Source organism: Trematomus bernacchii, unplaced genomic scaffold (genome assembly GCF_902827165.1).
Source record: "Trematomus bernacchii unplaced genomic scaffold, fTreBer1.1, whole genome shotgun sequence".
NCBI lineage: Eukaryota > Metazoa > Chordata > Actinopteri > Perciformes > Nototheniidae > Trematomus > Trematomus bernacchii.
The window spans coordinates 27,728,181-27,742,759 of NW_022987739.1; the positions used below are offsets into that span (position 1 = coordinate 27,728,181).

At 40.2% G+C, this 14,579-nt stretch overlaps 1 protein-coding gene across 2 annotated transcripts in view; it reads right to left on the bottom strand.

Annotated features, from left to right (window-relative positions):
* Positions 1-14,579, bottom strand: part of LOC117495311 (diacylglycerol kinase beta) — a 133,906-nt gene that overhangs the window by 103,066 nt on the left and 16,261 nt on the right. For both annotated transcript variants that reach the window (XM_034146503.1, XM_034146504.1), the window contains exons 2-3: positions 8,698-9,196; positions 2,781-2,857 (exon numbers count right to left, since the gene is read on the bottom strand). In XM_034146503.1, coding sequence (XP_034002394.1) covers positions 2,781-2,857; positions 8,698-8,761 — 141 coding nt within the window. In that variant the 5' untranslated portion in view covers positions 8,762-9,196. The remainder of the gene's footprint in view (positions 1-2,780; positions 2,858-8,697; positions 9,197-14,579) is intronic.

The window sequence follows — 14,579 nt, forward strand, 5'->3', positions numbered from 1 at the left end:
ATACTTGTGCTCAGGGGCGGTTCTAGGGGGGGGTGCAGGGCGGGGCCAGTGCCCCCGTAACACTGACTGTGGCCCCCCTGTAAATGTAAAGTTTATGATTAAACGATTTCTTGGCTGACGGAATAGGCGGAACTAACATTATTTGTCATTCTAGTCGGACCCATTAGAGCGTAAAAAGTGTAACTATAAGTATCTGAAATAAATATGTGTACCAATAACTGTATTACGTTGTTTTCTTATGCGCAATTACTTCATACTGTCTTTGTCTTTTTCGTCCTGCATTTATTGTGCCCCTCTCAGAAAATAACTGGCCCCCCCCCAGTCAAATTGATCTAGAACCACCACTGCTTGTTCTTCTCTTGGCTATCACTCCAACTCATAGTACGGGATAGGCTAAGGGGCGGGACATCTGTAAGCGGTTGACCAATCACAACATAGTTTTGTGTATTATTTATTATCTACAGCAGGGCTATTCAATTAGTTTGGAATGGGGGCCGGTTGATGAAAATGATCCAAAGCAAGGGGCCGGGAAAAAGATGGCTTGAAATATGAGCAATCATATTAAGAGCTTCAGATACAGTAAATACTACAACAGCATAGTGGAGTGCATATATTGTGTTTAATTCAATCAAACAACATAGCCCCAAGGCCTTTATAGATCTAAATGGCAAGTTCAGAACATGTGAAGTAGGGCTGTGCAATTAATCGTATTTTAATCGCAATTACGATTTTTATTTATTTGTATTTATCATATTTATATATGTTTAGTAGCTTGGGGAAGTGCGCTCCAAAATATTTGTTGATCTTGTTTATTGGTATTTATTATTTTGATATTATTTATTTAAATATGTCATTTATTTTTGTATTGGTTTTTCAGTTGAATTATACATTTAGGGTAATCAACAGTTAAAAAGATACTGTTCAAATTATTATTTGTATTTGTTTTAAAGTTCAATAAATGGATTTTTTCAAAGTCAATGAATAATCGTATTTAATAATCGTGATATCAATTATTGACCCAAATAATCGTGATTATGATTTTTGCCATAATCGCACAGCCCTAATGTGAAGCTAATTTAACCATCAACATCATTTAATTTGATTTAGGTGAAATTATCTAATCATTCACGCAGAGATGCAATAAATGACAGGAGTTGTCACTACAGTAGCTAGTAGGTGGGTTCGAAACCAGAGCCCGCCAAAGTTTTCAGGCAATGTCTTCCCCTCTATCTCTCAATGTAACACCCTCTCTGGAATAAAGGCACTCTGGCCCAAAAAAAAGGTAGATAGACTTTTTAACATTATACTCAAAGGGCCAGTAAATATCACCCCGGGGCCGGATTTGGCCCGCGGGCCGCCAATTGAATAGCCCTGATCTACAGTATGGCATTCGACACGTCTCCAGTTCTGAGAAAGGAGTAACAGCGAAGAAGCTTGGTGATGAACTGCTGTGGAAGGGAGAGGCAACATTATTTATTTGAGTCCTAAAAAAAAAATCAATATCAGTTTAAGTGCATACTTTATTTTTATTTAGGGACTAAAGCCTTTATCTATGCTCTCTGCAAAGCCATTAGTCAATAGATGTTCTTCACACTGACGTTCGTAAAAATGTTTGTAGCTGTCTGACAAACATTCATTTACACCATAAGATGAGAGAGACAAAACAAAGAAAGAAGTGAGTAGGTTAAGATAATAATTTTAACACAACATGTTTTAAGTATTTCAGACAGGCTCAAATTGTGACACGTAATCAAAGCAAATATGTTAACTTGTATTTTGTTTACTGCACAGCAAGTAAAGCAAAACATGTATCTAGAAAGATAAGTGTGTAATGTGAACAGAGATGACAGTAAAAACTGAATAAAGTCTATTAGTAACATCGTCATAAGTCTAGACCACTGTATTAAAGGTCCCATGTCATGCTTTTCTGGTTATCACCCGTCCCCTTGTGTGTTATGAAGGTTTTTCTGCATGTAAACGGTCTGCAGTCACAAACCCTCAAAGTACACCCTGTAGCGAGTACAACTCTAACACAGAAAAGACCTGTCTATGCTGCCCCAGAACGCCTCGTTGGACATTTATCTTTTTCCATTGTTTTCTTCCTGGGTACAGTGACGTGCCCATACCCAAATGGACCAATCCGTGGAGCCGTTACGTTAAGTCCATGGATTGGTCCAAATTGACCAATCCGCGGACTTCCTCACACACACTCAATCTTTTCTCAGCTGCAGCTCCGCCGATCTCTCCTCCCTAAGACGGCGGGACGCGGCGAGGCTGTGAGTCTGTCTGTGAGCACACACACAAACTCCCAGCCAGGCTGCGGGTGTGTGTGTGTGCTCGGGCTGGTTTCGGGCTGGTTTCGTGCTGGGTTTCGCTGTCTCGCAGACGGCCACTGGGCTCATAGGGAGGGGGGGCAGGAGCTCCAACTGGCCGTTTAGGACAGAGAGTGAATACACATACTATACAGAGATGCTGAATGAGAAACCAATGTGAGTTTGGAAAATTGCACAATATAAATAAATACATTTTAGTAGACCTCAACAATGGAATTATGATCAGTAGAAATGGCCATGACATGGGACCTTTAAAACATAAATTCAGTCTATAGTCAGGGGCCCTTTTCTAAAAATGGGACAAAAGGACTGAGCTTTCTGCTGAGATTACTCTGAATCAGAGAAACCAAAGAAGCACCTGATGGCGTCACACCATGTGTTTGTGTGTGCAGAATATCAAGTGAAAATAAAGTGGCTGCAGGATAATGGAGAAGGTTATAAACACACCTGCTCTGGATTGTATTTGGACAGAACTCCTTCCCCGTGAAACTCTTCCAGCATATCCTTCAGCTTCTTAGTGGAGTCTGAGGAGGAGAAAAAGCAGAATTGTGTCATTAGATTTTGTGCATTTTCTTTAATACACTTCTGAAAACCATGCGACTACACAGCAGAGCATTTTCCAGAAAATAAACTGTCTTCATAATCATATCTCTTAGAGGAAATGCTCCTTTGGATAAAACACTTTTCTCAAAACTGAATTAATATGCAGCATTTCATTATAAAATGTCCTGATAAATATTCATCTGCACCAGAAACTGCAGCTACAGAGGGGCTGAGTCACCCGGTGGTGGAAAGTAAAAGGGGACATGGCGTGCTTGTCGCACTGGTAGAGGCTAGTCAACACACACACACACACTACACACACGCACACACACAACACACACACACACACCAGACACACACACCACACTACACACACACCACACCACACACACACACACCACACACACACACACACACACACACACACACACACACACACACACACTACACACCACACACACACACACACACCACACACAGCACACACACACACACCACACACACACACACACCACACACACACACACACACACACACACACACACACACACACACACACACACACACAACACACACACACACACACACACACACACACACACACAACACACAACCCACACACACACACACACACACACACACACACAACACACCACACACACCACACACACACACACACACACACACACCACAGAGCCCCCCCTGATTCAGAACACTAACTGACCTCCTCCTACGATCATCTGTTGAACAATTTCTGGGGACAAATGTCTCCGTATGCATGCACAGACCCCGCTGCTCCAACATTATGCACACGCTCACATGTTCACCAATCATATAAGCTCTCATAATCAACTACTGACGACACTTCATTATTTCTAGTGCTCTGCAGATTTGCAGCCGGTAATGCTTCCCTATTTCTGTCGTGCATTAGATATGCAGCGAGACAGAGGGGAGGACAGGTATGATGAGAGACATGTGATCAGAGAACACAAGCTGCTGCCAGAGGGGTTATTGATCTGGAGCAAGAAGAGCATGAACCTCAATGCATTGAATTGGGCCCTATTGTGCTTTTTAGAGTTTTCTTTCCTGTAGTGTGTTAGGTTTTTGTGCATGTGAATGGTCTACAAAGACTAACATTCTGAACATATAGATCACTATGTTACACTTGCGCTTCTATTGGCTAGCTCTCTAACACATTGTAGGTGATAGACTTATAGCGCTTTTCCACTGCAGCACCTAGCACGGTTTAAGATCAGGCTAAGCTAACGTTGTATATGCTCCGTAGACACTCACAACAACGGCCTACAGATACGTAAATAAACCAGCGACTGTATTCGCCATGACACAGACAGTCTGTGGTTTGTACTTGTTTAACTGTTGTCTAGTTTCTGAACAGATATGAGGAGCTGTGAGCTCTGAGTGCTAACTGCTAACGGCTGATGTTTTGGTTTTGTGGTTCGCATTGAAGATGACGTCACGGCAGTTTTACGCAGCGTCGCTCCGCCCGCCGAACAGCCGATCGCCCCGCCTACACTGCGTTACTATAGTTACTACCGCTGTTACTAAACTGTAATGGAAACGCAGCATAAAGTGAGCCTGGTCTACCAAGGCCAAACCATACCGTACTAAGCCGTGCTAGGTGACTAGGTCCTGCAGTGGAAAAGCGCCATAAGGGGCAGGACATCATTTAGTGGTTGACCAATCACAACAGAGCCGGCCAGCTAACCAATCAGAGCAGACTGGGCTCTGGTTTCAGACAGAGGGTGAAAAGAGGTGCTGCAGCACAGGCAGTATGAGAAAAATAAAGAGCTTTTTGAACATTAAAGCATGGAGACATGTCCCAGTAGAGACACTAAATACTGATATACACCTGATCATCAGCAGGAGAGGACTCTTTAAAGTAGAGACACTACATACTGATATACACCTGAACATCAGCAGGAGAGGACTCTTTAAAGTAGAGACACTACATACTGATATACACCTGAACATCAGCAGGAGAGGACTCTTTAAAGTAGAGACACTACATACTGATATACACCTGAACATCAGCAGGAGAGGACTCTTTAAAGTAGAGACACTACACACTGATATACACCTGAACATCAGCAGGAGAGGACTCTTTAAAGTAGAGACACTACATACTGATATACACCTGAACATCAGCAGGAGAGGACTCTTTAAAGTAGAGACACTACATACTGATATACACCTGAACATCAGCAGGAGAGGACTCTTTAAAGTAGAGACACTACACACTGATATACACCTGAACATCAGCAGGAGAGGACTCTTTAAAGTAGAGACACTACATACTGATATACACCTGGACATCAGCAGGAGAGGACTCTTTAAAGTATAGACACTACATACTGATATACACCTGAACATCAGCAGAATGTGTCCCTTTTAGCCGATATTTTAATGACTGGAAAATTATGTATTTTTCACTGTTTCCCGATGAAATTATCACACTCAAATACATTGGTATATGGACATGAATTGCTGCTTAACACATAAAGTCACACAATCAGGAATGTCTTGCTTTTAAAATCACAGCTTCAGCCAGTGTGAGAAACTGAGGTTTTTAGTTTATTTAAAGGCTGCAAAATAAAATTCACTTTAAATTTCACTTTTTGATAATTTTTTCCATTGTCCATTAAAAGTCAAAAACGATAGCGTAAAATGTCATACAGAATGTTTCCAAAGTCCAATCTGACATCTTGACAGTAGTTGATTTATCTAAAACTAGTTTAATTATTAAAGTAAAGAAGCTAACCCTTACACTTGCAAAGCTGGAACTGTTTGGCGTCTCTGCCAGATAAATACCTTCAGTGAAAAAGCAATTATCTGAACTAATGCTGATTCATTTCTGTTGTTCGACTAATAAATAAATCAACAGACTGCTTCAGCTCTAATGATTGTATTAAAGCTGCAACCAATCATCATTTCCATTACCAACTAATCACATCATTAATCATTTTGTTAATAAAATGTTGTTGAGTGAAAGAGTGCCATGTTGTTTTCGTCCAAAACACAAAAATATGAACACAAACAAAACCATGACATCCTGATAGTTTGAAAACCGGTAGGTTATCAATTACTAAAATGATTTCTGAAGGATTGATGAACTAATGGTTTCAGTTGTATTTGATTACATGGCTTATTAATGACCCTGGCTCTTCAGCAGGATAGGGTTTCTCCCTCACATACTTGTGTCTGCAGCTGAAACACAGCCAGTGTCCTTCATTAAGTCCTTGATTGATCTGCTGCTGATACGCAGGGCTTCCTGTCTCTCCTCACCATCAGTTAAAATCAGACCTTCCCCGCCTGCAGGGTTCTTCCCAGTGTGCACATCTATCACGTTTCCATTATAGTCTCCACTGCAACCGGCTCATAAACCAAAACAATGCTCCACCACAGAGACAGCAGCAAGAAGGAGGGAGGATTAGGACTAGATCACTTCAGCGTCCGCTTCCACAAGGGTTTAAACAGTTCAAGGAGAATGTTGTCCTCATTTGTGTTCAGTTTAAAGGGGACCTATTGTACAAAATCCACTTTTTCATGTCTCTTCTACATCAGCATGTGTCCCCTCTGTGGAAAGAGACTCTGAAAGTTTCAGGAAAAAAGATTCTCTCTCTTTTTGTCCTGATCCATTTATATAAAAACCTGTCTGAAAATGAGCTGATCAGATTTTGGCCACTTGATGATATAACGATTTTTTGGCTTGGTAACCATTAGCCAATCACCAACCAAGGTAACCCCCCCCACCACCTTATCACCTGAATCTCCTCCTAGAGCACCATTGTGTTCTTTTTAACCAAATCTCTCTCAGAGGGGCATGGGGAGGGGCTCCTTATTTTCATCTGAAGTAACAGACAGAGAATCAGCACTTTTGAAACACGGCTGAAACAGAGGGGGTTATGGGATGCTGCAATGATCTGTTTGGTGTTTCAGCCAATCAGAGACATGTTCTGTATATATCTGAGACCTATTATATATCGATGAAAACCAGTATAATAAGGGACCATTCACACATGCAAACTTTGAAGATCCTGTACACTCAGAAATGTGATTATTTTAAACATTGATGTCCCCTAAATTGTCTGACCTTGACTATAAAAAATGGATGGTTTCATAGTTTCAAATACTAAAGAAGTGTTTTCACATTCCTCTGCTAAATGTGTGCCCTTCACAAAAGTCTGAGATTCAACTGTACGTCACATATTTCAAACAGCCAATCAGTGTCTAATAGCCAATCAAGCGTCTTTGCATTTTTAGAAAAGCGCTATATAAGTGTCATGTATTATTAATATGCAAATCCCCAATATTTAACAACAGGGAATAAGACACTTGAAATGTCCATTTAGTTAAAAAGTTTTGACAGCAGACGGGACAGTGTGAAGTCTTTGAATTTAGTTGAATTTAAACCGGAACATCTAACTAAAAGATCCCACTAACGCTTTGTCAGCCACTAGCCTAATGAAGCCCAGAAGCTACTAAACATGCCGCGCAACACTCTTCATCTGAGTCAAACACGTGAGGCTGATTCTCAACCCATACAAATAAACAATATGTCTGAATATTTATTTTAAAATGACTGTAACAATTGCTTGTGTCCTATGTGAAAACAATGTGGCTATTTGTTGGTCCTTGGGGGGAAATAAAGGCGTCCTTCAAGCTCTAAGAAGTCGTGGACCAGGTACAACATCATTCTCCTACAGTACGTGCATAAAAAGTGACAAAAAATATAGATTCTTACATTAGTGTGCCCAAACACACACTTTCCAATCAATCACAGCCTGACTGTCACACCTCGTTCAGGTCTATAAAACGATGATTTATGCATGATTGTGTAATCACTCTGCAGGGTAGGTTGCGTGTCAGACTCTATTCATCTCCATGAAACAGATGACAGATGCTCTTTTGACTAACAAATATTAGAGAGAGTAGGTAACCACAACGCTCATCCTGCAGGCTAATGAGTGTCATTGTGAAAGAAAAACAAACATGGAAGAATAATGTGACACCAAACTGACGACTGAAGTCCTGCTGCAATGTTGTTTACAATACAAACTACAGGGAGTAAAATAATGTCACTCATGAAGTAAATGATAGGGTTAGTAAAGTGAGTAAAATGACAGAAAGCTTATTTCCTTTTATCCCTTTGCTATAATGAAAACAACGGCAAACGTAAAATAATTTGAAAAGTGAGAAAAAAGTGGAATATAACTTTTTATTTTTATTGAACTGACTTGGAGGTAAAAGGACTTTTTTTTATCAAACCTAAATAAACCTTATTTTATTCTATTTTTGTAATAGTTTATCAATACATACGGTAGCCGATATTTGCAAATGCATTACAACGGCCAAAAACACTTAAGGAGAAACGCGTTTCCACAAAAAAAACCACATTACTTGTTTTTTGCAAACAGACCTTTGGACACACAGACATGTGCATGTACACACACACACACACACACACACACACACACACACACACACACACACACACACACACACACACACACACACACACACACACACACACACACACACACACACACACACACACACACCACACCACACACACACACACACACACACACACACACACACACACACACACACACACACCACACACACACACACCACACACACACACACACACACACACACACACACCACACCACACACACACACACACACACACACACACACACACACACACACACACACACAACAGTGTATCCTCGTGATGAGGCGTGTATGGGTGTGTATGAGTGTGCATGTGTGTGCATGTGTGTGCGTGTGTACTCACACTCGCTGTATTTCTGCAGCTGGGTGAACTCGGCCGGGCTCAGACACACCCAGCTGTCCCCCATCCTGCCTGCCTCTGAGGCTCTGTGTCTGAAAGTGTGTCGGTCCAAAAGTGTCCCTCAGAGGACTGATGGTTATCCTTCGGTCAAGTTGTGTATCGAGGCTGAGACGAAAAGATTTTGGGATGTCATCTCCGCCTTTTAAAAAAAGAATCACCTTGCAAGCCCACAGTTGGAGAGCTCAAATTACCCCAGGCAATATGAGCAGTGGAGGAGGCGGGAAATGATGAAAATGTTCAATCAAACAGGGTTTTTCAAGTGTTTATCTGCAGCCAGAAGTTGTCCTGATTATTGCTGAGGAACTCCAAATATTGAGTTGGATTTAGAAAAAGAATAAGGATGTTTGGCGATTGTCTGTCACACAAAATGAATATTCCTCATGATTTGGAGATGGCACGAGGGTTTTTCAGCAGGTCTGCAACAAAAAACACCGCCTCTGACCTGCAGAAAAAGGAAGAAAACAGATATTTAAAAAAAAGATAATAACCAACATTCATCAGGAGTGTATATCATATAAAATGCATTAAAAGCTTTAGTCATAAACATCTCTGTAACATCTCAAAGTCATTGTAAAGAAAGCGAGGATGGAGGCAGCGAGGATGACAGTTAAATATGAACAGAGAGAGATTTACAGCAGAGAGGTGAAGGGAAATTACTGTCCTGGATTTATAGTATTCAATCTGCTCTTGATTTATACTGTAATTGTTTCTCTGTCAAAATCAAAGGAAGCACAAACATATTGTAGTGAAGTGTTTACAGCACAGAGGGAACACTTCCTCACTTTAATCCAAACACTTGTTTATTGTTTTTTAGAATTGATTTGAACAATTTATTCACTGAGCCGCTCTTACTATATATTGCAGTTTAGCTGTATGACAACCTTTTACCAAAATAATTTATTTGTTATTACTTTAAATGTTGACTGAATCAACACGATTGGTCAATTGATTTGTGTTGGGAAAAAATATTAATAATACACTTTGTTTAGCAAGTGCTTTTACAGGTGCTCAGACGCTTTACAAAAAGGTAAAAAATAATGAAAAAGTCCAAATAAATCAACTCACACTAGAACATTTAACAATTGAGTTTTACTTCCTAAAACCCGGAAGTAAACTCCTTCCAGTTCCTTCGACAAAAACGCAATGAGATTTCTCCATAGGATTTAGGAAAATAGCTGGAAATAAGGTCTGTGGTTGAGACACATTTAAGAGACGGATCACGTTTTGTTCAGCCGGATAATATCCACATGTCTACCCTACTTTTATAATTTTCAAATCATAAATCTAGTCGCTAGAAGCAAAATGCTAACGTTATGCTATAAAGGAACTACAGCAGGGTCGCTGCTTCAACGTCACGCCAACTTAAGATCCATATTCAAACACACAGATTCTAAATGGTACAAGTTGAAGCGTTTGAACAGTTTGCAGGAGGCAGGTACTTGCTTTCAAGCAGAACAGGGCAAACTAACTTAGCGGGAGTGTTTACGTGTTCGGTGTAATGACGTACAACGGCCTCGACAACTTCTGTAGTCCTATTCAGCCACTTGTTAACAACCATCGTTTTTCAGACACGTCAACTCTTCAGAAATCACCAGTGGGGTCACTGCTGATGGATTTAATGTCGTAGAACAAAACGTGATCCGTCTTTTCAATGTGTCTCAACCACAGACCTTAGTTCCAGCTATTTTCCTAAATCCTATGGAGAAATTGCATTGCTTTTTGTCGAAGGAACCGGAAGTGGTAAAATGCTAACTTACTTCTGGGTTTTAGGACGCGTCACTGTGGCACTCTATAGGACACACAATTAATCACATATTTAAAAAAAATACATGCAAAAATTTATAAAAAATTGGCAAGCACATCTTGTTTTTACAAAAAAGTAAAAAAAAACAGCAGAAGAGTAAATGTGGAAAAAATGTATCCAATGCAACATTGAACATGTGCTACACATTTTTTATATAATTTATTGGGAGCTTTTATTCCCACGGGCGTAATTTAGCAGCGATTCACACGGGGAATTCTCAAAACTTGGACAAATAAACCAAAACTATGTATCAATAGAGAGCTCTAGAAATTAAGAAATACGTTGTTATTTATTTGGCTATTTTTAAGTTTGAAGTTGATGTGATTTCTGAATCTGTTATTTAAGTTTGACTTCCAAATAGCTGAAGGTAGTTTAAACTGGAATTCAGTCCATGTCCTCAAACCGTAATGACACAAAATATGTATTAGTTTTTCTTATTACATGTAAAACTATGCAATACAGTGCATGTTCTGACCTTATTAAGTCTAATTCTATATATAAGTTTTGCATAGTAATAACCAGAATAACATATGTGCTTGCAAAGAAACAAAATTGAATGCACCTTATATCCCTTTCTCACATATATAATGCCATACTGTATATGTCATAGCAGTCGGTCTTTATAATGACCGATATATTTGATGCATTAGTGAGAGTGCTGCGCTGCTGACTCAGCTCCTGGTTCACTTACATTAAACAGAGCCGTCGTTAACGGTATGAAATGCAGCAGTGTGCTTCTAATAAATCCAATTGTTGTTGAGACTGAGCAGCTGACATTCCTACAGAGCCTCTGTTACTAAAGTCACCTGAGAAACCAACTGGACTCTGTCATAAAGGTTTAAAATGTTGATATGATTTTGTCTTGAGGATCTTAGCTGAAGCATTTTTTGTAAGTTGGCCTTCTGACTGATGCCAGAGTACACATAGTTCCCAGGGAGCAAAGATAAAAGCATGAGTGACATACTCAAATTCACCAAGGGAAAATAAATAGAGTATTTTTAGAAAAGGTTCTCCACTGCAAGGACAAGAAAACGGTTTGGATGTAGCATAAACACATCCCATCATGATACTAGCCACTGCTTTACATCGGAACACAATATTCTGAAGTATTTCTGTACCATTAAATCTGACACATGAAGTTGTAGTACTTAAAATATTTGGGTAAATTGAGACGTATCCACCATGGAATAAAATAATATGGATTACTTGAAGCTAAAGGATATATTTTAGGTAGTTTTGGAAAGAGCAAAACAAAATGTAATGTAATGTTAGTATTGTAAGTATTTGGATGCATTATGGACGATATACTTTTTTGGGTGTTTCTCCTGTAAATACTGCATAATTAATGAATAAAATAATACTACTACTTAAAAACTACAATAACAAACTTCCCCTGACATGAACTGTGTATTGACAGGATCACTTTAGTTCAGTTCTTTTTTGAAACACTCTCTCTTGTGAACGTGAGAACGGATGAGCATAATTTGACTGTGGTCAGACTCAATGACAACCTTTTGCATATAAAGACATAGCATCACCCTCTCCTTTTTCTCCTTTCACACCATGAACCAGGCTTTAAAAGTGAGGCAGTGTTCTTACTGTTACCCTCTCTGTTTATCAGCTGCTCTTCTCACTCCTGGGCAATACACACACATTCAGTTTCACATAAACTGTAGATAATCAAATGTCTGCTGTACTATAACCATCAAATGTCCTACTGTGGTTTACCGCTAAAACCCTTGTCCCCCACCTCCTACTTAGCCTTTTACACCATGAACCAGGCTTTAAAAGTGAAGCAGTGTTCTTACTGTTAATCAGCTGCTTTCCTCACTCCTAAACCACACACACACACACACACTCACACACTCACACATTCACTTTTCTCAGTTATCGGTAGATAAACAAATGTATGTTGTACGATAAGCCATCAACTTTCCTACTGTGTTTTAAGTTACAACCATATTGTCCCATGAACCAGGCATTACATGTGTATAAATATTTTACCTTTTCTCACATCCTTCCAGTCTCTCTTTATCAGCTGCTCTTCTCACTCCTAAACTACACATTATCTAATCTTTACTGAACCATCAACTTTCCTTCTGTGTCTCTACCACCTCAACCCTAATCTCTTGCCTTCATTTCATGCTTTTGGTCCAAAACAACAGGCTTTAAAAGTGAATACAAGTTCTTATTTTTCTTTACATCCTTCCCATTTCCTTATCAGTTGCTCTCGTCATTCCTGGACAACACACACACTTTCCTCTGTTCTTCAATACATAGATAAGCAAATGTAGGTTGTACTATAACCATCAACTTCTTAACTGTGGTTTAACACTACAACCCTAATCTCTTGCCTTCATTTCATGCTTTTAGTCCCAAAAAAAAACTGGCTTTAAAAGTGAAGAAGTGTTCTTATTTTTTGAATCAGCTGCTCTCCTCACTCCTGGACCACACACACACACACACACACACACACACACACACACACACACACACACACACACACACACACACACACACACACACACACACACACACACACACACACACACACACACACACACACACACACACACACACACACACACACACACACACACACACACACACACACACACACACACACACACACACACACACACACACACACACACACACACACACACACACACACACACACACACACACACACACACACACACACACACACACACACACACACACACACACACACACACACACACACACACACACACACACACACACACACACACACACACACACACACACACACACACACACACACACACACACACACACACACACACACACACACACACACACACACACACACTCTTTTACTTTTCCTCACATCCTTCCACTCTCTCCTTATCACTCCTAAACTATACATTTACTAATTGTCTCCATGTTGTACAACACCAAAGATAAAGAACTGTACTGGACCATCAACTTTCCTGCTGTGTCTCTACCATTACACCACTGATATCTTGCCTTCATTTCATGCTTTCAGTCCCAAAAAACAGGCTTTAAAAGTGTTCTTACATTCACTCTCTGTCCATCAGCTGCTCTCCTCTCTGCTGGTCTTACACACACACACACACACACACACACACACACTCACTTTTCTCAGTTTTAGGTAAACCAGAGATAAACAATGTATGTATAAATATTTTACCTTTCCTCACACCCGTCCACTCTCTCCTTATCAGCTGCTCTTCTCACTACTAAACTACACATTAATCTGTATCATCAACTTTCCTACTGTGGTTTACCACCTCAACTCTCATCTCTCGCCTTCATTTCATGCTTTTAAAACAGGCTTTAAAAGTGAATACAAGTTCTTACTTTTCTTTACATCCTTCCCCTCTCCTTATCAACTGCTCTCCTCATTCCTTGACAGTTTTTTTCAATACCATACAAGCAAATGTAGGTTGTACTATAACCATCAACTTTCTTCAACTACTGTGTCTCTACCACTAAAACCCTGATCTCTCGCCTTCATTTCATGCCAATAGTCCCAAAAAAACAGGCTTTAAAATGCTCTTACATTCACTCTCTGTCCATCAGCTGCTCTCCTCTCTGCTGCTCTTACACACACCCACTCACTTTTCTCATTTTAAGGTAAACCATAAATGAACAAATGTATATTGTACTATAACCATCAACTTTCTTTCTGTGTCTCTACCATTTCAACCCTGATCTCTCGCCTTCATTTTTTGCTTTTAGTCCCAAAAAACAGGCTTTAAGATGCTCTTACATTCCCTCTCTGTCCATCAGCTGCTCTCTCTGTGTTGGTCTACATGTTGGACAGCTGACAGGCAGCATGTTTACTGATGGAGGATAAAGGGGGGGGGGATCTGTATGTATTTACTGAGAGAGGAACACACGTGCTGCGAGGGGAGGCCCCGCTGCAGAGAGGGAATCTGTTTTGGTCGCGAGGTTGCCCGGCAACAATGACGTCACCGGAGAGCCCGACAAAGAGGAGCACCATGACAGAGAT